The 24,695-nt window shown below is 46.7% G+C and overlaps 2 protein-coding genes across 2 annotated transcripts in view; both read left to right on the forward strand.

Moving 5' to 3' along the window:
• LOC136838228 (zinc finger protein 271-like) overlaps positions 1–24,695 on the forward strand; it is a 526,618-nt gene that overhangs the window by 163,817 nt on the left and 338,106 nt on the right. The window lies entirely within an intron of this gene.
• Positions 1,181–24,262, forward strand: LOC136838235 (zinc finger protein OZF-like). The gene is made up of 2 exons (XM_067103096.1): positions 1,181–1,322; positions 19,231–24,262. Exon 2 carries the CDS (start codon positions 19,916–19,918, stop codon positions 21,050–21,052), a length of 1,137 nt encoding a protein of 378 aa, XP_066959197.1. The 5' UTR covers positions 1,181–1,322; positions 19,231–19,915; the 3' UTR covers positions 21,053–24,262.

Consider the following 24,695-nt stretch of genomic DNA (forward strand, 5'->3'; position numbering starts at 1 on the left):
ACTCTCCCTATTCAGAGTAACAACAGTGTTAACTAGACAGATGTTCATGTGTGGATTGCGATACATTAATGTTAAATGCTAAAGTGAAGATCAAATCTATATTTGGCTAAGCCGTCCAATATGGTTTCCTAAGACCGGCCGCTTCTCTCTATTAACCCTTAAAGATATCTCTAAGCTAAGGGTATGCATATTTGCATACATATCAACACTCTCATGACGAAACTTTCACACACACACACACACACACACACACACACACACACACACACATATAGCCAATATAGAAATGATGGACGGCTAGATACATAAATCTACCAGAGACGAATTAATTAAATGAAGCTTCCTACATCATTCACACCTGATAATGATTGAAGTCTAGCAAGAGCTCATTTTGAAGCATTGCTTTCCTCTCTCTCTCTCTCTCTCTCTCTCTCTCTCTCTCTCTCTCTCTCTCTCTCTCTCTCTCTCTCTCTCTCTCTCTCTCTCTCTCTCTCTCCTTCTCCAGACTCTCGAGAGAAATTGCAATAAGGAAAATGGAGTTGGTAGGTTCTCAGAGACTACAGAACTCAGACAGGACAAATGGTTCTACTGACTGAAATGGGAATCATCCTTCTGTCGTGTAATCTTGTGGCTGCCATTTTGGCTGACCCTTGGATTCTGTCACGCAAAACGAACCACATGTTAAAGTACGTTAATGTTAAATCGCAAATAAGTAAAATAAGCTACTATATTTACCATATACTTTAACCGTTACGTGAAAGTATTAGGTACGGTAGAAAATGAGTAAATCGCCAAAAAATGCTTTCTGAATTACATTTATGAGTAAAATAACTAAATTTCATATTAAAATTATATAACTTAATCACATTTATAATACTTAGATTCATTTAAAATGCTAAAAGGCGTTATTGTTAACCCACTAAAAACAAATAAACCACTACTTTTATGATACTCATTGACCTTAACCCTAACGCGCACGGTAGAAAATAGTTAACTCGCCCAAAAAAATACTACATTAATTACATTCATAAGTAAAATAACTAAATTTCATATAAAAATAATGTCATATAGTTACATTTATTACATTTTTATGAACATAAAATGTTAAAAACGTAATAATTAACCCAAAAAAGGACGAAAATAAATTACCTAATCATCTTGGGTGGAAAGTGGCCGATGTAAACAAACGGTTGTCAGAATGATGTCTCTTGGATTCACGACGCCAAAGTAATTACCGAAATCAGTCAATTTCGACCGGAAATACTGACTGAAAGATCGAATTGAAGGTCAACCGGGGTAAATCAACGATTGAAGTTGAATTTGTGAGTTAAAATTTCGGTTAAATTTGAGTTTTTGTGTTAAATATGGTTGAATTAAGAGAGGCATTTCCCGTCTCTCGAGGGTAAAACTTACGATGGTCCGGCTTATTTAGGCGTTATTAAATCTATTTGAACCGTTATTAACGTTATTTAAATCGAATATAAATAACCCTGAAGGTCAACCGAGGTCAATTATGGATCCAAGTTGATTTTGAGTAAGGAAAATTGTGTTAAATTTGAGTTTTTGTGTTAAATATGGTTGAATTAAGAGAGGCATTTCCCGTCTCTCGAAGGTAAAACTTACTTTGGTCAGGCTTATTTAGGCGTTATTAAATCGATTCGAACCGTTATTAACGTTATTTAAATCGAATAGAAATAACGCTGAAGGTCAACCGAGGTCAATTACGGATCCAAGTTGATTTTGAGTAAGGAAAATTGTGTTAAATTTGAGTTTTTAAGTTAAAAATGGTTAGAGTGAGGTTACGTACGGTAGGCGTTATTTACGCCATATTTTATCGATTTGAACTTTTACGTTATTTAAATTGTGTTTTGGCTTTTAATTCGCTGCTTAAGTTTGCATTCGCTCTGGAATTGGTTATTCTAATGATATAAAGCATAACCAGGCTTATGTTAGGTCATGTAAGGGTAGGTAGGTTAGGGTAGGCTAGGAGCCATTTTTACCTTTATTTTATGAAACTGGTTTTATTTAAGTTTCTTTAGTTTGATTTTCACCAATTCTTCAGTTTTCGGTAGATCTGAGCGGTCGCTCCGCGGCGGCGGTTTCCTTCTAACTTGGCTTTTTCCACAGTTTTTTGGTTGCTAGTTATGGATTTACCGTCAATTTTTGTCGCACGAACGCAATTAACCTGTAATTAACCCGTGAAGTCCATCCAACAAGGGGTATCCACACAATCTTCACAAGACAGAGCACGGGTATATACGTCTGTTTGTAACGGTTCATATCCCATCCGGCAAGTGCAATAACTTGTTAACGTATGGGTACCCCCCCCCCCCCCGGGCCAGTACTAAACACGGCGAAGGGACATTCCATTTGGCCGACAACAAACAAATGCACCGCCAGTATCAGAAGCCCTAAAAGTGCAGAAGAAACCAGTTTCCAAGGTGAAAACAGGCGCTGACCTAATATTTCGAATGACCTCAGTTTTCTCTGGTTAAGCAAATTGAAGCCTGCCCAGGTCTCTTGGGCTCAGGCTCAAAGCCAGGTTAGGTTAGGCTAGGAGTCATTATTAGCTGTAATGCTGTTTATTTCGTTAAAATGGTTTTTTGTTCCGACACAATATACAAACCCTCGGTCCTTTACATTAGGGGATTACTTTCAGGCGTAGGCTGGAAGACGGCCGTTGAACTTCAAACAAGGTGGTTTAGGCAGTTAACTACTGTCCGGGAAGCGGGAGCACCGCCTGCCTGGACGTAAACATTCCAATTTGCTTTCGGCCGTCGTAGTGTGCGGACGTTGTTCTTCACTCTCTGCCTGACTGCATCTTATCGTCATTTTTTTGGGGGGATCTTTCTTTTTTGTTTTTCAATGGAGAAATCAGCTAAACCCTCTTTCCCCCAGCGTGTATGTCCCGGGGTAGGGGGTAAAAAGTGTAATTCTTTTAGATCTAGAGTCGACGTGGACCCACATACACTCTGCACATCTTGCAGGGGGCGTGTGTGTTCACGTGACTCTACTTGTGATGAGTGTTGTTTGTGGCCCTCCGAGCAGTGGCGTAAGTTCGAAGGGAGGCGAAGTTACCGTCGTAAGCCTTCCAAGGAGTCGTCTGAGGGAAATACGCCCCCGACGACGCCGTTGGTGGCTAACACTTCGGATTCTTTTCTTCCTCCCGGCGAGCTTCCCCTCCTGGCTCCCTCTCCCTCGGGGGAGGACTCCCCCTCCCCTTCCTCTTGCGTATCTTCGTTGGTGGAAGGGCGCGGGGGAGAGTTGGACCGCGACTTTCTCTCAGAAGTCTCTTCCCGTTCCGGAGGGGAAAATTTTCCTCCGGGTCGGGTAGAGGCTTCCATCTATAACCCGACTTATGCTTCAGGTACCGGACTGGATAGCCAGGCTACGATTCCTAGCTCTCCCTGGCTACACCTGAGTATGCCTGACTCGGCCCTGGAAGGCTTGGCCCTGGCTCCCCCTCCAGTTACGACTCATACAGCAGTGACAGCCACGACTACCACCGTCACCTTTTCGATTTGTCCAGATGCCGATTTCAGTGGCTTCGCATCTGGACACCCAGGTATCGGCGTCATCCACGGGCCAGCACGCTGTTCCTTTTCCACCTGGCTTCCTGGCACCATTCTCGTCCTGGCCCCTCCCTACATGGTGACGTCATCGCTACCTTACGTGACTGTTGCTGCCCCTGTTGCTGACCCTGGACTGGCTTTGGACACGGCTTCTCGCTTGACTCTCCAGCCCGGCCCTTTGTCTGCCTCAATCCCCATCCCAGCGACTGTGCCGAGACCCGACCCAAACTTGCACGCGGGGGAGGCGGCGCCTGCATCCCTGGCCCTGCCCACTTCTGCTTCTGTTCGGCGCGCGGCTCTCCTTATCCCGGCAACGACTGGTCCAAGCCCCGCCCCCTCTGCTCGGGTTGCGTCATCTGCTGCTGCTGCTCCTCCTGCTGTTCCTACGGTTTCTGAATCGGCAGCTTCAATGTCCTGGATTGGGGATTTGACTGCTTTCCTGAAGCAGATGGTGAAGAAGAAGAAGAAGAAGAGGTCTAGGAAGGTGTCGTCGTCGTCTTCGTCTTCATCTTCATCATCGTCGTCGTCTGCTGCTTCTTCCTCTTCTCCTTCCGAGGCTTCGCGGCCAAAGAAGAAGAAGCCTGTCTCTCCCCCCCCAAGAAACTTCGCACTGAGGTTTCTAAGGGTCTGCCTCCTTCCACAGGGAAGGCAGAGGGATCTCTCGTTGGCTCTCCCAGATCCCCGGATCAGGGAACCGTTTCCCCGGCCTCCGGGCCAGGGATATCGGGAGCCAAGGGCGTGCAGACCAAGGTAGGCACCCCCGCTGCGCCTAAGAAACCTCCTGCTTCTAAGGCCAGCGAGACCGCGTCGGGCGCTCGTTCGCGAGTTGCTCCGAGTACCCGGGTCCCCAAGGAGACTCGGGTATCCCAGGCTGCTACGGTAGATACCTCTCGCCGTACAGACCAGGGCGTGGGACGAGAGAAAGAGTCGGAGCATGCAGGTGCTTCGCCTCTTCCTGCTGGCACCCCTTCTAGTGCCAAGTCAGGTTCCCGGGACAATGTTCCAGCCCCGCGGGGCCGAGTGCAAGGAGAGACAGGGAAGAAGTCCCCTGCTCAGTCTTCCCGAGAAGCTTCGGCCTCGAAGAAGTCTGGGGTGCGTCCAGAGGACAGCGTGGGCTCGTGTCAGCCAGCCGCGCGTTCGGCTCCTCCCAGTCCCCGGCCACGCCCGCGCGGCCAGCCTGGCTCGGGGGAGACGGATGCGCGGCTTGGCTCTAGCGAGCCGCTCCGCGTCTTCTCGGGAGATTATTTCACCTGGATCGAAACGATCTCCTCGACCTGAGGGCTCGTCATCACCGCGGGTTGGTGACCGCCCTCGGCTCGCTGCCTCTACTGGTTCTGCCAGTAAGGGCAGCGGGAGCGCACGATCTTCCTCGCCTGTCCCCTCCGCCCCTTCGGTCTCCTCCAGGGGGCGTGAGTCGGAGAGAAGGAACTCTGAAGGTTGTTCTCCTCAGAGTCCAGCGGCATGGGGGTATGCACCTGGCTCGGTCCTTGGCTCGACCAGGTCTTACGCCTGTGTAGTTCAGGAAGGTCCTCAGGGGTCTGCCGAGGTTCCCCCTCCTGCAGGGGGAGTAGTTCTGGAAGACCGCACCTTGGAAGGACTCGAGGATCCCCTGCCCCAGGATGCGGACACCCCCGAAATACAGAGGACTTTTGCCGAGGTTATCGCTCTGATTCGTCAGCACAATGACCTCGGGGAAGGGGCCACGGCCTCTTCTGTGGATTGTCCGTCGCGCCTCGAATCCTTCTGGGGTCCCAAGAAGGAACCCAAGGCTTCGGTGGGGCTGCCGTGGTCCTGGCTTGCCGAGGGAGTTCTCGATCAAGTGAACGGTCTTGTGTCTGGGCAAGACAGCTCCCTTCGATCGAGTCGCTTGGACAAGCTTCTTCCACCTCCTCTACCTCGTCAGAAGCGCTTCTATACTCCTTCGGAAGGGGCGTTGTCGACTAAACAGGTTGACCCGGACCTGACTCGTTTGGATCCGGGTCTTTCGTTGCAGCAGTTGTCGGCAGAGAACATTTCTCTCTCCCAACAAGAAGCTGCAACTCTGGAAGCCACCGCAATGGCGGCTTTTCAGGCAGTCTCCTGGCTCGATCTGTGGTCCTTCACAGTATCGAGGATGGCTGCTTCCTCAGGCGCTATCATACCTGGGGAGGATTCTGCCTTCGGGAGACTGTGCCAGTCTGGAGGTAGGGCTATTTCCTACCTTGCCCACCAGACTGCAAACCTGTGGGCTAACCTGGTGTTAAAGTGAAGAGACGCTGTTCTCTCTCGCTTTGCCAGGTCTGTGGGTCCCGAGTCGGCAATTGCTCTGCGGAATGGACCGTTGCTGGGTTCCTCCTCTCTCTTCCCTAGGGAGTTGGTGGACGCCACGGTGGACAAACGTCGTGCTGATGAGAACGACCGACTTGTCCACCAGGCAGTGGCTAAGACCTCCGGTTCTTCTCGCTCCACTGCAGCCAGGTCTTCGGGCCAGGCTGGCTCTTCCTCAGCCCCTAAGAAGTCCCAGTCTTGAAGGGTTCCCGGGAACACCCAGCCTTCTTCTTCCTCGAAAAGAGGGGTTTCTCCCACCCTTTTCAGCCCCCTTTCCAGTCTGGTAAAGGGGCAAAGGAAAGAAGAAGAAGGGGAAACGCTAGGGGCAGCGTTCCCAGAAGCTGCCAAAGGTGGGGGGGTGCCTGTCGAGCCATTGGGCAACATGGCAGCGACACGGAGCCGAGACCTGGATAGTGGATGTCCTTCGGGAGGGATATCTACTACCCTTCGAGTCTCGGCCTCCCCTCACCTTCTCTCCGGTCCATCTCCGAACGTATCTTGCAGGTTCATCGAAGGACATCGCGCTACAGCAAGAAGTGCATGCCATGCTGAGCAAGAATGCTGTGGAAGTCGTGTCGGACTGGTCTCCAGGCTTTTACAGCCGTATCTTTCTCGTGGAGAAAGCATCAGGGGGATGGAGACCAGTCATAGACCTCTCTCCCTTGAACCGTTTCCTTCGCCAGACTCGGTTCACGATGGAAACAGCGCGGTCCGTGCTGAACTCCATCAGGGAGAACGACTTCATGCTTACGGTGGACTTGAAGGATGCGTATTTCCAGATACCCATCCATCCGTCCTCTGCGCAAGTACCTTCCGCCGTCCTCGGGAGTCGGTCTTCCAATTCAGGGCACTTTGCTTCGGGCTCGCGACCGCTCCCCAGGTGTTCACGAGTGTTCTCTCTCGTGTCAGCTTGGGCCCACTCGCGCGGGATCGCCTACTGAGGTATCTCGACGATTGGCCAGGACTGGCGACTCTCGCTCGCAGTTGCTACAGGACAGGGATCGTCTTCTCGAGTTTTGTCAGGATCTAGGGATCGTGGTAAATCTGGAGAAGTCAGATCTCATCCCCAAGCAGAGGACGAAGTACCTGGGCATGCTGATAGACACGGTGGCAGCAAAGTCTTTCCCTCGGACTCTCGCATCAGCAAGTTCAGGCAGGCAGCACAGTTGTTTCTGTCTCGGCAGGAACAACCAGCTCGGCAATGGCAAGTCGTCATCGGTCACCTGTCGTCTTTGGAGAAACTAGTGCCTCACGGTCGCCTTCATCTGCGGTCTCTCCAGTGGAGGCTAAAAGAATTTTGGTCCCAGTCCCGGGACCCCCAGTCCTTCCTCATTCCTCTTTCCGAGGAAGTGAGGAGGGACCTGCACTGGTGGCTGGACGACAGGAACCTCTTAATAGGAGTATCTCTGCATACTCCCCTCCAGACGTGCTTCTCTTCTCGGACGACGACCGAGGGATGAGGCGCACACCTGGAGGAGTTGCTGACTTCGGGAGTGTGGTATCGAGACGACAAGCACCTTCACATCAATATCCTGGAGCTCAAGGTGGCCTTCCTGGCTCTCCAAGAGTTCCAGGATCGAGTGATGGGACACTCCGTGGTACTGATGAGCGACAATACCATGGTAGTGGCTTATGTCAACAAGCAAGGGGGATTGGTATCCCACCAGCTTCATCAGTTGACGATGCAGGTGCACGAGTGGGCCATAGCTCACTCAGTAGAGCTGTCAGCCAGGTACATTCCAGGCAAGAGGAACGTCGTGGCAGACAAGCTCAGCCGCCAGAGCCAGGTGGTAGGGACCGAGTGGTCCCTCCATCAGGAGGTAGCGGAAAGGCTGTTCGATCTGTGGGGGCGTCCAGTCATCGATCTGTTTGCCACCCGGCACAACAGAAAACTCCAGGTCTTCTGTTCCGTCGTGCGGACCCATGGGCCGCTGCGGAGGACGCGTTCAACACCCGTGGGACAACCTCGACACGTGCGCCTTTCCCCATTCTGTCTGATTCGCGGGTGATCAACCGAGTGATGATCACCCCGAACCTCAGAATGACTCTGGTGGCACCCAAGTTGCCCCAGGCCAGTTGGTATCCGGACCTGCTAGCTCTCCTCTCAGAGGCGCCGAGAGAGATCCCCCCCTGGCCCAACCTGCTGCGTCAACCTCACGCTCAATGGTTCCACTTGGCAGTGCATTCCCTGTGTCTTCACGGCTGGAGGTTATCCACCATCTCTTGCGAGCGAGAGGCTTTTCGCGCCGCGCAGCAACAGAGATGGCAGGATACCTCAGAAGATCCTCCGCAGCGGTGTACCAGGGAAAGTGGTCCGTCTTCTGTGGTTGGTGTCGTTGAAGGGGTATCTCTCCGGTCGGAGCTACTGTTCAGCAGGTCGCGGACTTCCTCGTCTTCCTTCGCCGAGAGAAGCTTCTCTCCGTTTCAGCTGTAAAAGGCTACCGAGCTGCGCTCGGCCTAGTCTTAAGGCTGAAAGGAGTAGATATCTCATCATCTTTCGAGATTTCTCTACTCATGAGAAGCTTTGAACGGTCTTGCCCACCTAGGGATCTCAGGCCCCCTGCGTGGAATGTGACTCTCGTGTTAAGGAGCCTGACTCGCATAATCATACGAGCCTTTAAGAGAGTCGTCAGACAGGGATCTGACCCTCAAGACTGTTTTCTTGTTTGCCCTGGCATCGGCGAAGAGAGTAGGCGAGCTTCACGGACTTTCCTCTGATGTGAAACACTTGAGGGGATGGGGATCAGTTACGCTCGATTTCATCCCGGATTTCGTTGCGAAGACTCAGAACCCTTCGGTCCCTGACCCACGGTTCGAGTCCTTCACAATCCCCTCCCTAGAGGAATTTGTAGATAACGATCCAGACGAGATGCTACTGTGTCCTGTTAGGGTGCTGCGGTGCTATCTGAAGAAGACTCGGCACCTCCGGCCTGAGTGTCGGCGACTCTTCATTAGTACTGGCTCGACCAAGAAAGAAGTGTCCAAGAATACCATTTCATTCTGGCTTCGTGAGACGATAAGGAGAGCGTACTCTGCTGCAGGAGAAGACGACACCGGTACGCTCTGTCCGAGAGCTCACGAGGTCCGCAGCATTGGTCCGTCCCTGGCATTCCGGAAGAATATGTCGGTACCACAGGTACTGAAGGCAGGGGTGTGGTCCCGACAGACTACCTTCACCTCCTTCTACCTCCGGGATGTTGCACACAAGTCCTTGGACACTTTTTCCTTGGGTCCTGTGGTGGCTGCTCAACAAGTTGTGTAGCTTATCCAGCTCCCCTAGCGGGACAGGTTGCATCTCGCCTATGTTGTACGGTGTGATTGGGAGATGAATCTGGAGTGACTGGCCTCTATTCCTCTCCCCATCCTAAGCTTCCTTCCCACGGGCAGGGAGCGGACGAGCCGTTACAAGCTGGACCGGGCGATCGAGGCAGGTAAGCACATAACTAGAGCTTCCGTTCTATTTCCTTTCAGGTTAATAGAAGCAACCCCACTCCTTCCTCTTGCAAGGGGAGGAGGGAGTCCATGACTTTGAGACAAACCCAAAACTTGTAATTGCCTTATTGTCATCCGACGTCTTTTCTTCCTAGCTTACTTTACATGAACTGACGTTTCCTCTTTCATGCAAAGGGGCCCAGAAGTCTGACAACTGATCTTGCGTTTCATACAACCCGATCTTTTGTCAGAGGCAATTTTTTTCCCTTCCTCGCTCTCACGACCAGGAAGGGAAGACAAGGTGGTGAACTCTAGTCAGTTCAGAGAGACTTTTTCAGATTCCTCCCTCCAATCAGTGAGTCTCTAATGTAAAGGACCGAGGTTTTGTATATTGTGTCGGAACAAATAACAATTTTTAAAAGTAAATTGTATTTTTCCTAACTATACAAACCGAGGTCCTTTACAATTATGCCCACCTCATGCCACCCCTCAATCTGTACCTGGGCCGAAAAAGCAAATTGGAATGTTTACGTCCGGGTAGGCGGGCTCCGCCTCCCGGACAGTAGTTAACTGCCTAAACCACCTTGTTTGAAGTTCAACGGCCGTCTTCCAGCCTACGCCTGAAAGTAATCTCCTAATGTAAAGGACCTTGGGTTTGTATAGCTAGGAAAAATACAATTTACTTTTAAAAATTGTTATATTTAAGTTTCTGGTTGTGATTTTGGCCAATTTTCTTTTCAGTTTCTCTGTCAAGGTGATTTTGATCCTGCCCAGGCCTGTAAAGGGTAGGTTAGGTCGAGGGAATAGGATAGGCTTTGGTATTTGAATGTTGGTTGTAAAAATGGCTCTTACTCAAAATTGAAGACTACCACTGCACCCCTCTGGTTTGGTAACTTTCAGTTTTTGTGCGAGACGGGTGCCTCATTTCGTACCAGCCGCTTGGGGATAAATATAAAAATATAAGCAAAAGAGTAAATATAAACTTGAATAAAAGACATGAACTTAGACATAAAGCTGCAAATATTCTGGCCTCACCAACTGGCAGGAACCAGGCCTTGGTAGTAGTCTTCAGTCTTGCCGTAACTTTTTTTTATTATCTCTGGTGCTGATTTTGACAAGTTAGGCTTCGTGTTTCATTGCAGATGCTTGTTCGGGCATGGCCTGTCATGCAGTCATTATACACTAGGGCATGACTATGTCAGGCTAGGATTTTTTAAGTGAATGAGGAGAAAAACTAGTAAAAGAAGAATATTATGTAGGCTAAAAGAAATCTAAAATTCTTTTAGGTCACTAAGCAAACCTAAATGTATCGAAACACCTTAAAAAAATAAACCAGTTTTTTGTGTAAAAATTTGTCATGCTGCTTCAATGTAATTTTTATGTTGTAATTTTTAATAAATTGAAGGGTTTCCATACTGTGGTTTACACAAACCAAGGGTGCCAAGTCTGTCCTTCAAACCTAACCTGACCTTAAAGGTGAGGATTCCTACTGGGAAGTCATTAGAATTTGGGAAGCTATAGTAGACTAGTAACATAACATTTGTGTCACAGTTTGGCGGGTTAGTGAATATCATGTGAAAAACTATCATAATAATTGTTTGTTCCTACACGAAATACAAACCTTTGGATATTGCTTGCAGCTGCGAGCTGGAACAGCTGTTTAGCTTTTAACAAGGCAGTCAATTACTGATGGTAGGGGCAGGAGTCCCTTCCACCCAGTCAGTTAGCATTCACTTTGCTTTCGACTGTCATCAGATGTAGACGTCTCGCCTCTTCCCAACAGTAGCTGTTTGACTTACCGTTGTTTTTGTTTGTGAAATACTTGTGTATACTTGTGTTGATATGAGAGTAGTTATGAGTTTCTATTTTGATTATGCAAACCCACATCTTATCTGAGCCAAGTAAAGGAATCTTTGGGTTTTGGGCTTTTACCAGGTAACAAACCTAAACTGGTTTCTCACCTCGTTTCAGTGGATCCTTGAGTGTGTTTGTTTGCTTTATATCACTAATGCAAACCCCTAACTTGCTATAGCCTCATTGAGTTAACCCGCATACTTTGCGTGTGTCTTGCAGAAAGCATGATTGCAGTTGATTAGTCCATGTTGTGAGTGTCGTGTCTGGCCTTCCAAACAGTGAGTGAAGTTGGGCTGGAAGCGGGGAGAGAGAGAAGTAGGCTTCTCTGGTGTCATCGGATTACAATTCTCCATCAATGACACCAGAGAATCCTCTGTTTTCTTCTTGCCCGTGATGAATTTCTACCTGCTGTTGGTATTCCTAAGGCAGTGGTTTCCTTCTTGGTAGAGAGCCAATGTAGGGGAATGGCTGACTGGTATTAATTCTCTTTAGCGGTCTCCGGTTGCTCGGAGGGGGAATTATCTTCCTTGGGGTGAAAGGAGATTGCCTTCCTTAACCCAACTTGTTTTTTCAGATGTTGTGGAGCCCAAGGAACTTGGGAAGGATATGGGATCTCTCGCCTACGGTACCTACGGTACAGCAACTCCCACTGCCTGTAACACAGGAACTTTCAATGCCTATAGCAAGAGAGAACGCTTATTGCACAGGAGCTATAGCACGAGAGTTACAGCTGCCCAGGGTCCCACGGGACCCGGTGCAGCGGCACTGGTCCTGGGAATTCTTTTTCCCGGACCAGTAAGACCGGTGCATGGGGTTCCATGGACCCCTGTGACACCAATAAGGTCCCTGGTCTACAGACCAGGTCCGACCTATGGAGAGAGAGGGAGTCCAGAGCATGCAGGCGCTTACTCCCCCCTACCCAAGGGTCCCAGAGCATTGACGGACCAGCAGTAGAAGTAGAAGAGGAGGAATCGAGAATTATCATTGTCACCTTCGCCTTCATCTTTGTCTTGTGCTGTCTGTCGTTCCTCTTTTTCTTCCAAAGCTAGCTAGCAGAGGAAGAAGAAAGCTGCCTCTCCCAGTCGTAAGAAGTCCCTTTGGGCTTCTGGTGGTCAGCCTTCTTCCAAGGAAAAGGCTAAGGGATCTCTTGTTTGCTCTCCCGATCTATCTTGGGCACGGGAACCATTGCACAGGGTTCTAAGGACCCCTGTTTCACTGGTAACGGTTCCAGGAAGTCATCTTCCTCAGCTGGTAAAGATCCTTCTACTGTTGCACAAGGTTCCATTGACCCCCGTGTCATGGGAGAACAGGTACACAGGGTTCCAAGGACCCCCTTGTCACCGGTACTGGTCCCGGGAATTCACCTTCCCTGACCGGTAAGGGTCCTTCTACCTCTGCATGCGGTTCTATGGACCCCCGTGACACTGGTACTGGTCCTGGGAATTCACCTTCCCAGGCCAGTAAGGGTAGAAGTTGAAGACGAGAATCGAGAATCATCATCGACTTCGCCTTCTTCTTCGTCGTGTGCTGTCACCTCCTCCCCTTCTTCTAAAGCTAGCAAGCGGAGGAGGAAGAAGAAGGCTGCCTCTCCCAGCCATAGAAGTCCCGTAGGACTCCTGACGGCCGACCTTCTTCCATGAAGGCTACGGGATCTCTCGCTAACAGTACTGCCAGTACTGCAGCTCTCTGTTTGTCCAACTGACACTGGTTGTTCCCATGTTCCATGGAATGGAACAATGGTACTAGCCACTGCCAATGAGACAGGTTGACCTGGACCTGGTTCATTTGGGTCCGGGTGTATCGCTGCAGCACCTTACTGCTGAGAACATTACCCTCGTGCAGCAAGAGGCAGCGAACCTGGAGGCTACTGCCATGGCAGCCTTCCAGGCAGTCTCCTGGTTGGACCTGTGGTCGTTCACAGTGTCCAAGGTTGCCACCTCCTCAGGACCTGTTGTCCCAGGGGTGGATTCCACCCTCGGGAGACTGTGCCAATCTGGAGGTAGGGCGATCACCTACCTGGCCCACCAGATGGCAAATCTGTGGTGGCCAAGACTGCTAAGTTTTTGCGAGCCCCTGTGGCCCAACCTTCAGGTCAGGCTAGCACTTCCTCCACAGGCCCCAAGAAGACCCAGGCTTGGAAGGGTATCTGAAGGAACTCCCAGCCTTCTTCTGCTCCCACCAGGAAACGAGTGCAGTCGCGCCCCTTTCAACCTCTCTTCCTGTCCAGAAAGGGAGGTAAGGGTAAGAAGAAGAGAGGATGACGCTAGGGTCGGCGTTCCCCTCCGCATGCTGCCATTGGTTGGGGGAGGTTGCCTGTTGAGCCATTGGGCAACGTGGCACTGATACGGAGCCGAGACATGAGTAGTGGATGTCCTTCGGGAGGGCTATGTACTTCCCTTTCTGTTTTGGCCACCCCTCACCAACAACCCGGTCCATCTCCGCTTGTACGTAACCGACTCACCTAAGGACCTAGCCCTTAGGGAAGAGGTTCGAGTGATGCTGAAGAAAGCAGCTGTGAAAATCATGATAGATCGGTCCCCAGGGTTTTACTGTACAGCCGAACCTTTCTTGTAGAGAAAGCAATGGGGGTTGGAGACCAGTCATAGATCTTTCTCCCTTGAACCGGTTCATTCGCCAGACTCGGGTCATGATGGAAAACGACACGGTCCATGCTTGCAGCCATCAGGGAGTCTGACTTGATGCTTTTGGTGGAATTGAAGGATGCGTATTTCCAATTACCCATCCATCCATCCTCTCACAAATATCGTCACTTTATCCTCAGGGAGACAGCATTCCAATTCAGGGCACTTTGTTTCGGGTTCTTGACTGCTCCCCAAGTGTTCATGTGATTGTTCACACCAGATACGTCTGTTGAGGTATCTTGATGATTGGCTAGTCCTGTCAAGCTCTTGGTCATAGTTGCTCCAGGACAGGGATGGCTTTCTCGAGTTTTGCTGCGACCTCGGGTTAATGGTAAATGTTGAGAAGTCTGATCTCACTCCCAAGCAGAAGGTAAAGTACCAGGGCATGCTGATCGACACGGCAGCAGCGAGAGTCTTCCCCTCGGACTCATGTGTCAGCAGGCTCAGGAAGACAGCACAGTTGTTCCTGTCACGGCAGGAAGAACCAGCTCAGCAGTGGGTAGTCGTTCTTAGACACCTGGCATAATTGAAGAAGCTAGTCCCTCATGGGTGGCTTCAGCTTCGTTCCCTTCAGTGGAGGATGAAGGAGTTCTGGTCTCCGGCGTGGGACCTCCCATCCCACGCCATTCCTCTCTCGGAGGAAGTGAGACAGGACTTAGCCTGGTGGCTGGACGACGGGAACCTCGTAATAGGAGTGCCTCTACACACTCCCCCTCCCAAGATGCTTCTGTTCTTAGATGCTTCGACCGAGGGATTGGGCACGCACCTGGAAGAGTTGCTGATTTCAGGTGTGTGGAACCGAAGTGACAAGCACCTTTACATTAATATCCTGGAACTCAAGGCAGCCTTCCTGACTCTCCAAGAGTTTCAGGATCGAGTGATGGGACACTCGGTGGTGTTGATGAGCGACAACACCACAGTAGTGGCATACGTCAACAAGCAAGGAGCTTAGTGTCTCGTTCGCTTCACCTGTTGATGAAGCAGTAGCACTAGTGGGTGGTAGTGCACTTGGTAGAGCTGTCAACCAGATCCATTCCTGGCAAGAGGAATGTAGTGGCAGAGAAGCTTAATCGCCAGGATCAAGTGATAGGGACAGAATAATCCCTTCGCTCAGACATAATGGAAAGGTTCTTCGACATTTGGGGTCTTCCTTCCATTGACCTGTTTGCCAATCAGCACAACAGGAAGCTGCAAGTGTTCTGTTCCATCGTACCAGACCCATGGGCCCTAGCAGAGGATGCTTTCCAACACCCATAGGACAACCTAGAGTTATGCCTTCCCTCCGTTTTCTCTGATTCACAGGGTGATCAACAGGCTAATAATCACAATGAATCTCTGAATGACCCTGATGGCCCCAATTGGCCACATGCCATGGTATCCAGACCTGCTTGCTCTACTTTCTGAGGCACCTAGACAGTTTCCCCCTGGCACAACCTTCTGTCTCAACACGTAGAACGGTACCTTTCACTAAACGGCTGGAAACTATCCAGCATCTCTTGTAAGCAAGAGGATTTTCTCGCTGCACAGTGACAGAGATTTCTGGATACCTTTGACGGCCCTCTGCAGCTGTGTACCAGAGGAAAAGGGCCGTCTTTCGTGGTTGGTGTCGTGGATGGGGTCTCTCTCCGGTCGGAGCTATTCAGCTGGCAACGGACTTCCTTGCCTGTCTTCGCCGAGAGAAGCTCCTCTCCTTATCACCTGTTAAGGGCTATAGGGCTACCGTGGGCCTAGTCTTATGCCTGAAAGGTGTAGATCTCTCCTCGCTGGAGATTTCTCTGCTTATGAAGAGCTTCAAAGGGTCTTGCTCTCCCAAGGAACTCAGGCCCCTTGAGTGGGACGTGACTCTCGTTTTGAGGAGACTGACTTGTGCATCATACGAGCCTCTATGAGAGTCGTCAGATAGGGATCTGACACTCAAGACTGTCCTTTTGCTTGCCCTGGTATTAGCGAAAAGAGTAGGCGAACTTCATGGCCTTTCCTTCAATGTGAAACACTCGAGGAGATGGGATCAGTTATGTTCGATTTTGTCCTGGACTTCATAGCGAAGACTCGAAATCCGTCGGTCCCTGATGCCCGATTCAAGTCCTTCACAATCCCTTCTCTAGACGACTTAGTTGCTAATGATCCAGACAAGATGCTACTCTGTCCTGTTAAGAGTGCTGCGGTACTATCTAAAGAGGACACAACATCTGAGGCACGAGTGTCGACGACTGTGTTAATACTGGCCTGACCAAGAAAGAGGTGCCCAAGAACACCTTCTCTTTCTGTCTTTGTGAGGTAATCAAACGGGTATACTCTGCTTCAAGCGAGGAGAACCCTTGTACATTCCAGACGAGAGCCCACGAAGTCAGGGGCATTGCTCTGTGCCTCGCATTCAGGAAGAATCCATCAGTTCCTCAGGTACTGAAGGCAGGGGTGTGGTCACGCCAGACCACTTTCACCTCCTCCTACCTTCGGGATGTTGCCCGCAAGTCCTTGTACACGTTTTCCTTGGATCCTGTGGTGGCTGCTCAACAAGTTGTGTAGCTTACCTGGCTCCTCTAAAAAGACAGGTAGCATCTCAACTAAGGTGTGCGGTTGTGAAAGAGAGAGTACGTGTATGAGTGGCAGGACTTCCCCTCTTTCTCCTTCCGCAACCTTCCCCCTCCCTGAGGGCAGAGGGAATGTCATTAGGCCATCACTTGCTGGAACTGGCGTCAGTGCAGGTGAGTTTTCACATCGAGTACCCTTTCTATTCTCTTCAAGTTTAGATATATAGAAGCAATCCCAACCCTCTCTCTAGCAAGGGGAGCAGAGGGCCTGACAGTGAATCATACCCATTGCTTATACATTGCTTTATTGTCTCTAACATTCAAAGATTCATCCTAGCCCCTTTTCAAATAATGTTGCTTTTACTCCCATTCATTCGGAAAGGGCTAGAAGTCTGGCAGCTGAACACCCAGTTCCCATACTCCGCTCAGTCGATCTTTGTATGCCTTAAACCCAGGCATCATTGTTGCTTCTTTATGGACGTAGGACCATTGAGTCATACGCTTCCAATACAGTCCTGTTTTGCTGATGTTAAAGATTTGCTTCAGCAAGTACCCTTCATCAGTGATGATCCTGTGCAAAATATCCTGAAATTTAGCTGCTCCTCTGGCATCAGCACTTGCTGCTTCACCGCTAATTTTCACACTGTGAAAATTGAAACGACAAAACCACCCAGCACTTGCTACAAAACTTTTGTTGTGGTTATCGCCATATTTTTTTTAGTTCCTCGAAAGGCATGCGAGCCTTTCGTTTTGAATGGTCAGGAAGCTGGTTGGCATACGCTTTTGTATCTGGTCCTCCATCCACGTGACCAGTAACTGCTCCACTTCTTCCAAAGGTCTTATCCTCCTCTGTGATATAATCGTCTAATGAATGGAATCAGATGCCTTTATAGCTTCCATCGTTCGTTCCTTGCCTTTAAGGATGGTGGATATCGTTGACTGTGATGAATGCTCGTCACGTGAAATTACCATGGCTGCCTTTCCTGCTTCACGCTGGTTGATAATCTTCATTTTTGCTCCAAAGTAATGGAATGCCTCTTCTTTTTCGCACTACTAGCAGGAGACTTACTTGGTTGTTTGGCAGACACACTTTTAAAGTTTACTCACCGTAAAATGCACAAAAATCGCAAACGAACACTGACCTACTCTCGCTTCCTTCACAGTGAGAGCAAGTGAGGTTGCTTAGAGTCAGAGACAGCTGTACCTATTCCGGCCTCTCGGGCCAATGTATCGTACACCGTACGTTGCCTGATTGTACACTGCTACCTGCACCCAATGCGCGCAAAATTTAAAAATTCGTACATATTTTCAAAATATTGTCATATTGGTGTTCATTGCTAACTCCATCACAAAATCGAATTATCGCAAGACAAGTTATCGTAACGTAAACACTACCTGTAGTTAGGAATAATATAAATTACTTTAAAAACTTGTCATTTTAGTCACGAAAATAAAAAGAAAATACAGTAATTAGAATATGTTGCTCTCCAAAAAAAATATCTGTTAATTAGTGAATTTTCTGCGGTAATTTTGGAGATAAGTTCCACAGAAAAACCCACAGCTAACTGAAGCCGCAAATGCTGAACCGTGTTCTTGCTGGGGTCCGCTGTACCTGTACCTTTGTCCATCCCTCCAAAATACCCTTCACTTAGTAGGGTATATGAACTTTTAACAGCTTTTCCCTTGCATTTTTTATTTATGTATGTACAGTGTACAGGCATTCCCCGGTTTATGACGGGTCCGGCTTACGACGTTCGAGGTTACGACGCTTTTCACATATATGCATCAGAAATTATTTCCCGGTTTACGACGCATGTTCCAGGGTTACAACGCATCATACACTGATCTGACGGAAGAAATATGGCTCCAAAACGGCAAAATAATAAAAATTTGGAGGTTTTTCTGACGAAAAACTCAATAAAAATGCAGTTTACATCGTTTCCAGTACACCCAGAGCATTAAAAGTAAGATTTTCTTAGGATTTTTGACGATTTTCGACGATTTTACGGTTTACAACGATTTTTCGGCTTGATGCTATCTGTTTCAAGAACGGAACCCCAGTATGAACCGGTGTTTTGACTGCCTGTACACTCATCTAGAATTTGGTGGGCTGAAGTTAAATGTGGATACTGCCAAGTTGCAGTCAGTGCATATGCAGATACAGCAATTGAGAAAATACTGCAATAAGAAATTCTCATAGGTATACAAACCAAATTATGTCATATCTCCCATCTCAACCACCCCTCTTTGTTCGTCATGCCAAAAGAAGAAGTGCTTGATGATGGCATTTGAGGGAGGGGAATTCCCTTACTCACTCTTCTTCACCACCATTTAACTCGTTTCCAGCTTGCACTGAAAGACACTCCTTCGTAAAAAGCTCTGATTCATGTGGTTATGAAAAAAATGTCACATTGGAGGAAATGTAGATCAGTGTGCTGGTCTTAATAGCTACTTGTGTATTGTATCTACAGTAACAATCAGTGAAACTAATGTGAAAACTTCATCTGTCTTGAAACTACTACTCAATTCACCCTTACTTTTTTTCCTCTTATTGTCTATTGTATCTGTGGATAATATGGTGTTATGTATAACTGGATCACATATAATTAAGCATAAGTAATACTCTAATGTTAAACTTAGAAGGTTTATAGATCTGAGAGGGTGGGGAGTCAATAATAACTGTTAATCTATTGTTGCACTATTGCCTCAGGAATGTTTTGAAGCTGAGTCTGGACTGGACAACATTTGGTTAGATTCTGTATTAATATTTGGATACTGTCAAATGCACACCTTGTTAATTGGCCTGAGACCTTTATAGGAACCTGAATTAAATTTGGTATATTATTTTGCCGCATTACGTTTCCTAACTCTGTGTTGCATCTGTGATTTCAGATTCGCCCTCAGAAGAACCTTCCTTCCTTCGTCAGTTTGGAGCGGCATCAAGATTTGGGAATGCATGTGCGTTTAATGGTACTACGTGTAACATTACTAGTAGCGGTAATAGTGTAAGACAACAGGGAATTATTGTACTCCTACTTTAAAAATCACAACAACAAATAAAATCTGTTCTGAATATTAGATTCATACATCAGCAATGAAATCTGGTTGCATTCCTTCAAGATATTGTACTTAATTTAGAACAGATTTCTTGGATAATCATTTGTAAACAGTTTTGTGTTAAGAGTTGTCAATTGAACACATTGTCATTACAGAACAATGTTATGTCTCATTCTTGCATGTCAGTATGTATTCACTGAAAATATAAAGAGGTCGGTGTATTTTAATGTAATTCAGTTTGTATGAAGAAGTGTTTAAAGCGGTAATACAGGACACTTTTGATATTACAACCTGTATGAAACCCACAAGCAGAATCTTAAATAACGCTGCTCAGAAAGAAGTGACAAAAATCTAATACTGGAGAGTGTGCCAATGTGGCACCTGAGTTGAAAGTGGATGCTGGTGCTTTGCAAAGTAAGTAGCATACACAAAGTCCAAGGATATGAAGTGCAGAGCTTGGATTTCAGCCTGTAGAAAATTGGGGGAAAAGATGTTGTGAACATTGAAGGACAAAACTAAAATGAATCCAGAACATTCTTTAGAATTACCTCTGAAAGGTGAAACTGAAGGTGCATTATCACTACCTTCCATAAATCAAGAAAACAGGGACATGGCTGCCTTTAGTGAAACCAGTAATAGTGACATTTTGTCTCTGGATCCAATGATGGACATCAAAGCAGAGCCAGAGGTATTCTGTGAGCCTAATGAAGACGATGAATATTCATATGAAATTAATTCAGTAGTGAATGAAAAAGACCCATTAACTTGCAAAAAGGAAGTAAAACAAGAAAGAAGGATTAGTCCCAATGGAGAGAAGCCTTTCACATCCACTGACTGTGAGAAAGCATTTTACAAGAAAATTAATCTTGCAAGTCATATCACAAATCCTACCAGAGAAAAAACATTCATGTGCAATGAATGTGGGAAAGCATTTTCTAGAAAAGATCATCTTACAGATCATATGAGAATTCATACTGGTGAGAAGCCATTCACGTGCAAGGAATGTGGGAAAGCATTTTCCAGGAAACGAGAACTTACAGTTCATATGAGAATTCATACTGGAGAGAAGCCATTCATGTGCAATGAATGTGGAAGATCATTTTCCGTAAAAGCAAATCTTATAGATCATATGAGAATTCATACTGGAGAGAAGCCATTCATGTGCAAGGAATGTGGGAAAGCACTTTCCAGGAAACGAGATCTTACAGTTCATATGAGAATGCATACTGGAGAGAAGCCATTCATGTGCAAGGAATGTGGGAAAGCATATTCCGTGAAGCCAGATCTTACAGATCATATGAGAATTCATACTGGAGAGAAGCCATTCATGTGCAAGGAATGTGGGAAAGCATTTTCCAGGAAACGAGATCTTACAGTTCATATGAGAATTCATACTGGAGAGAAGCCATTCTTGTGCAAGGAATGTGGGAAAGCCTTTTCCCAGAAACCAGATCTTACACGTCATATGAGAATTCATACTGGGGAGAAGCCATTCATGTGCAGGGAATGTGGGAAAGCATTTTCCCAGAAACATCAACTTACAGTTCATACGAGAATTCATACTGGAGAGAAGCCGTTCATGTGCAAGGAATGTGGGAAAGCATTTTCCAGGAAATCATATCTTACAGTTCATATGAAAATTCATACTGGAGTTTAGTCATGTATGTGCAAGGAATGTGGGAAAGCATTATTCAGGAAACACACTGACAGATCTTATGAGAATTCATACTGGAGAGAAGCCATTCATGTGCAAGGAATGTGGGAAAGCATATTCCAGGAAACATGGTTCATATGAGAATTTATACTGGAAAGGAACCGTTTACAGTAAATCCTCAATCTGCTGTAATTTATCCAAAGCTCTTGTGGAGATTGGAAATTTGTGGATATCGGTAAAAAAAACACTTCATGGATGTAAAATGTCAATTATTTGGAATGAATATCACCTTCTGTTAAAGTTAGCTTATTTCTTTGCGCCATTAGGTGTGATCGGCATACAAAATAAAAAAATAGCGCTTGGCTAACCCACTCTGACTGTCTCTGTAATCACTTGTTTCCCACCAGGTGGCCTTGGAATGTTTACGTTCATGTCAGAATTCCTCATGCCGTGTCCTTATGCGGATGGTGTGAATCAGCATTAGTAATAATTTTTATGATTTCTGGCTTATTTTCTCCTGTACGGTATTGTGCTTGTTTTCTGTTCATGCATTATGTCATCTACAACAAGCAGAGTTGAAAGCATTAGGCTGTATAGGAAAGAGTTTGTGGAACCCAAATGTTAGCCTAGCTGTTGAGGCACGAGTGATTTTCCTGATGTAAAGATAATGAGTGATTTGATGAGAGGACGAAAATTTTGTGAAGCATCGGAAGATGCTAGAGGCCGATAGTTTATGTAATCAGTTTGTTAGGGCACACCATAAGGCTACTCAATCTTTTCCTTTTATCTATTGGTGTTGCTGCTCCCTCCTCCTCCATTAGCCTACCTGGTAGCCTAGGTTAATTCCTCTCTCACTCCTTCTGCTTCTGTATATATTAGGGCGAAGATGTCTCTCCCCCCCCCAGTGATTGACCTTTTTCGTTTTCCTCCAGAAGAGAGAAAGTGTTGGAGACTTGGCGTCTGTCTGCAGCCCGCCCCCTGGACTGCCCTGGGTCTGTTAGTCGTCTTCGCTGACGGGGAACCATGGCGTGTCTGGGGACCAAGGTCTGCGCCCTTCACCACCTCTCTCAGCCGTCTCTCCGATTCAGGTTCTGCACGTTCTCCGGATGAGTTGTTTGCAAGTTTGGCGCTCTCATTTGCCAGCTCACTCGTAGTCCATTTTGGGGAGAGAGGTAGAATGATGTGTATGAACCGGGAGAGTTACTGAAGGATACAGACATATTACGTTTGCCTCCATAGTTTTGAGCCATGCGTTAATTCTCCTGATACCATTTGCTCAGCCAACATCCTCAGGTTTTCCCCTCTGTCGCCTCATATTCGTCACCTTGCGACAATTACAGTATTCCTTTTCGTAGTAGCAGCTCATCCTCTTTTGCCGCTTATCGACAGTGAATTAGCCTGGTGATAAAACAGCTCTCACTTCTCGGCAACCGCCTCTTCCGCATTGTGCAGACGGATCCGGCGATCGTCATGTTTCCCTCTACCTACCCCACCCAGCCGTCCTGTACTTACTACCAACATTCCGTGAAGTCTTTGCTGACGTTCTGTGGTATCTCACCGTCTCTGGTGTTTTTTTGCCTCACGGTCATCGTCCCTAGATGCCGTTTTCTTCCGTCTCAGTTCTTCCATGTAGACTGTAGAGGTTTCAACCATGATTTGGTTGATTCTCCTCAAGTATTTAAGTGGTGATTCTTCTCTAGTATTTAAGTGGTGCTTAGCTCACATTGTTCCAGTTCACTTCCTTTTGCCAAAGCTGAATCCGTTAACTGGCACTCTTCAGTTTACTTCTACCTCGGCTCCTGTTAAACGAGTAAGAAGCCAACGCTTATTATGGAAAGGTGCATTATCATGAAAGTCGAGCCAATGATAAATGGATGGACAGTCGAAAGAGAAAGCTAGGAAATTGTTTTGTGTTGAAAAGTGCTGCTTCTGTTACGAATAGTGTAGTGTGCTCGTAACTGTGTCTGTAGAGTGAGTCCTAGCAACCAGCCAACCTAGACAATGTGCTGGTATGTTGCTGGCTTAATCTAAACAACAGAGGCAATCTCGGAATTGTAAGCTGCCGAGAGCTGGTTTAGGACTTACATTTAAGATTTTTTCACTGTTCTCTGTTCAACTTTCAAGTTCCAAGTTCTTGGACCAAGGAAGTGAAGACTCCTCTAATAGGTAAGGTACTTTGGCCTAATTGTGAGGCAGACGTACCTTTGAATTTGGTATTTCGTTCTTAGCACTACAGCTCTTTTACTACAAGAGTACTACGTATATGTGATTGTATTATATATATATATATATACAGTGATACCTCAAACTTATGAGGTTAGGTTCCAGAACCCCTCGCGTAAGGTGAGGATTCGCGTAATTTTTGTACGGTCGCTGAAAATGCTATTAAATGTTTGTTTCTAGAGTTTAAACACTTAAATGGGACCTTAATCATGCTCCCGAATTATTAAGCTAACTTTTAAATGAAATTAAAGTTACTGTAATTTCTTTTATAAGTTAGCTTAATACATTACCCTTAAAAAAGAAATAAATGGTTGATATGAAATAGAGTACAGTATCATAATGGGTACTGTATTTGACACACTAGTGGATTTACAGTGGGTACGTACATATACTAATGTTACCCCTAATTCATGGGATGCCATTTTCTTTTTCACTCGCAGAGTGAAAGACATTTTCTTTGTGTCACCAGGTGAACTTCATAAGTCACAATCATAATGAAGGTACACAGTTCGGTACAATAAAGAAAACAAGTACGTAATGTTCGTAGAGGGTACGGGTAAAATTCAGTTAATTTTAAGTTACGTACTGCACAGGCAAAGACGTACAGAGAGATAATAAGTTGTAAAAATGTGTGTGAGCGCTAACTACGAACAAGAAAGAAAGAGGGAGAGATAGACATAATACAGTGACTGTACTGCCTTTGTATCATATCTATGTACAGAAATATAAATAATACAAATTTTCCATACTTAAAAGCGTGAAAACTTATAAATTACTTCAAAAATTGAACAGACACTTTCTGCAGGGGTATCATCCTTGAAAAGTGCAGTAACTTTGTGAGTGGGCATCACATCTTGTAAAAGTACACCAACTGTATGCGCTGTAATTACCTCTCGATCATATTTGTGCATGTAAAAAAATAAAAAATAATACAGTTTTCATACAGCTTTTATACATAAAAGCATGAAAATTGATAAATGACTTCAAAAATTAAACGAACACTTCTGCAGGGTTTCTCAAAGATTTCGCAATGCCAATTGGTTGGGTTCCAATTAAGAGTTTGCGCATCTTTGAGTTCATGCAACTCGAAGCGCGGAAGATCAACGTATTACTGTACGTTACAGGCCAACCTCTTAAATACGGGAACCTTGGGACCAGGCCACTGCCGGACCACAGAAAATCCTGGAATATAGAATACATCCCTAAAAAATGAGCCCCCCATGTAAACATAGGCTTGCAAGCTAGTTCCACATACAAATATCTTTGTTGCCAACTTAGTTTACTACTTGGCTAAGTTCTGACACTGCTTTTTGTCATTTTATTACTCATATATTTTCACTTTATCATTTTATAACTTCGTACTGTATAATTTCCTCTAAAATAGTGTACTTTATTTAACACATTTAGCGTACATTCCCAGGTT

Source organism: Macrobrachium rosenbergii, unplaced genomic scaffold (assembly GCF_040412425.1).
Source record: "Macrobrachium rosenbergii isolate ZJJX-2024 unplaced genomic scaffold, ASM4041242v1 282, whole genome shotgun sequence".
In the NCBI taxonomy this organism is placed as follows: Eukaryota; Metazoa; Arthropoda; class Malacostraca; order Decapoda; family Palaemonidae; genus Macrobrachium; species Macrobrachium rosenbergii.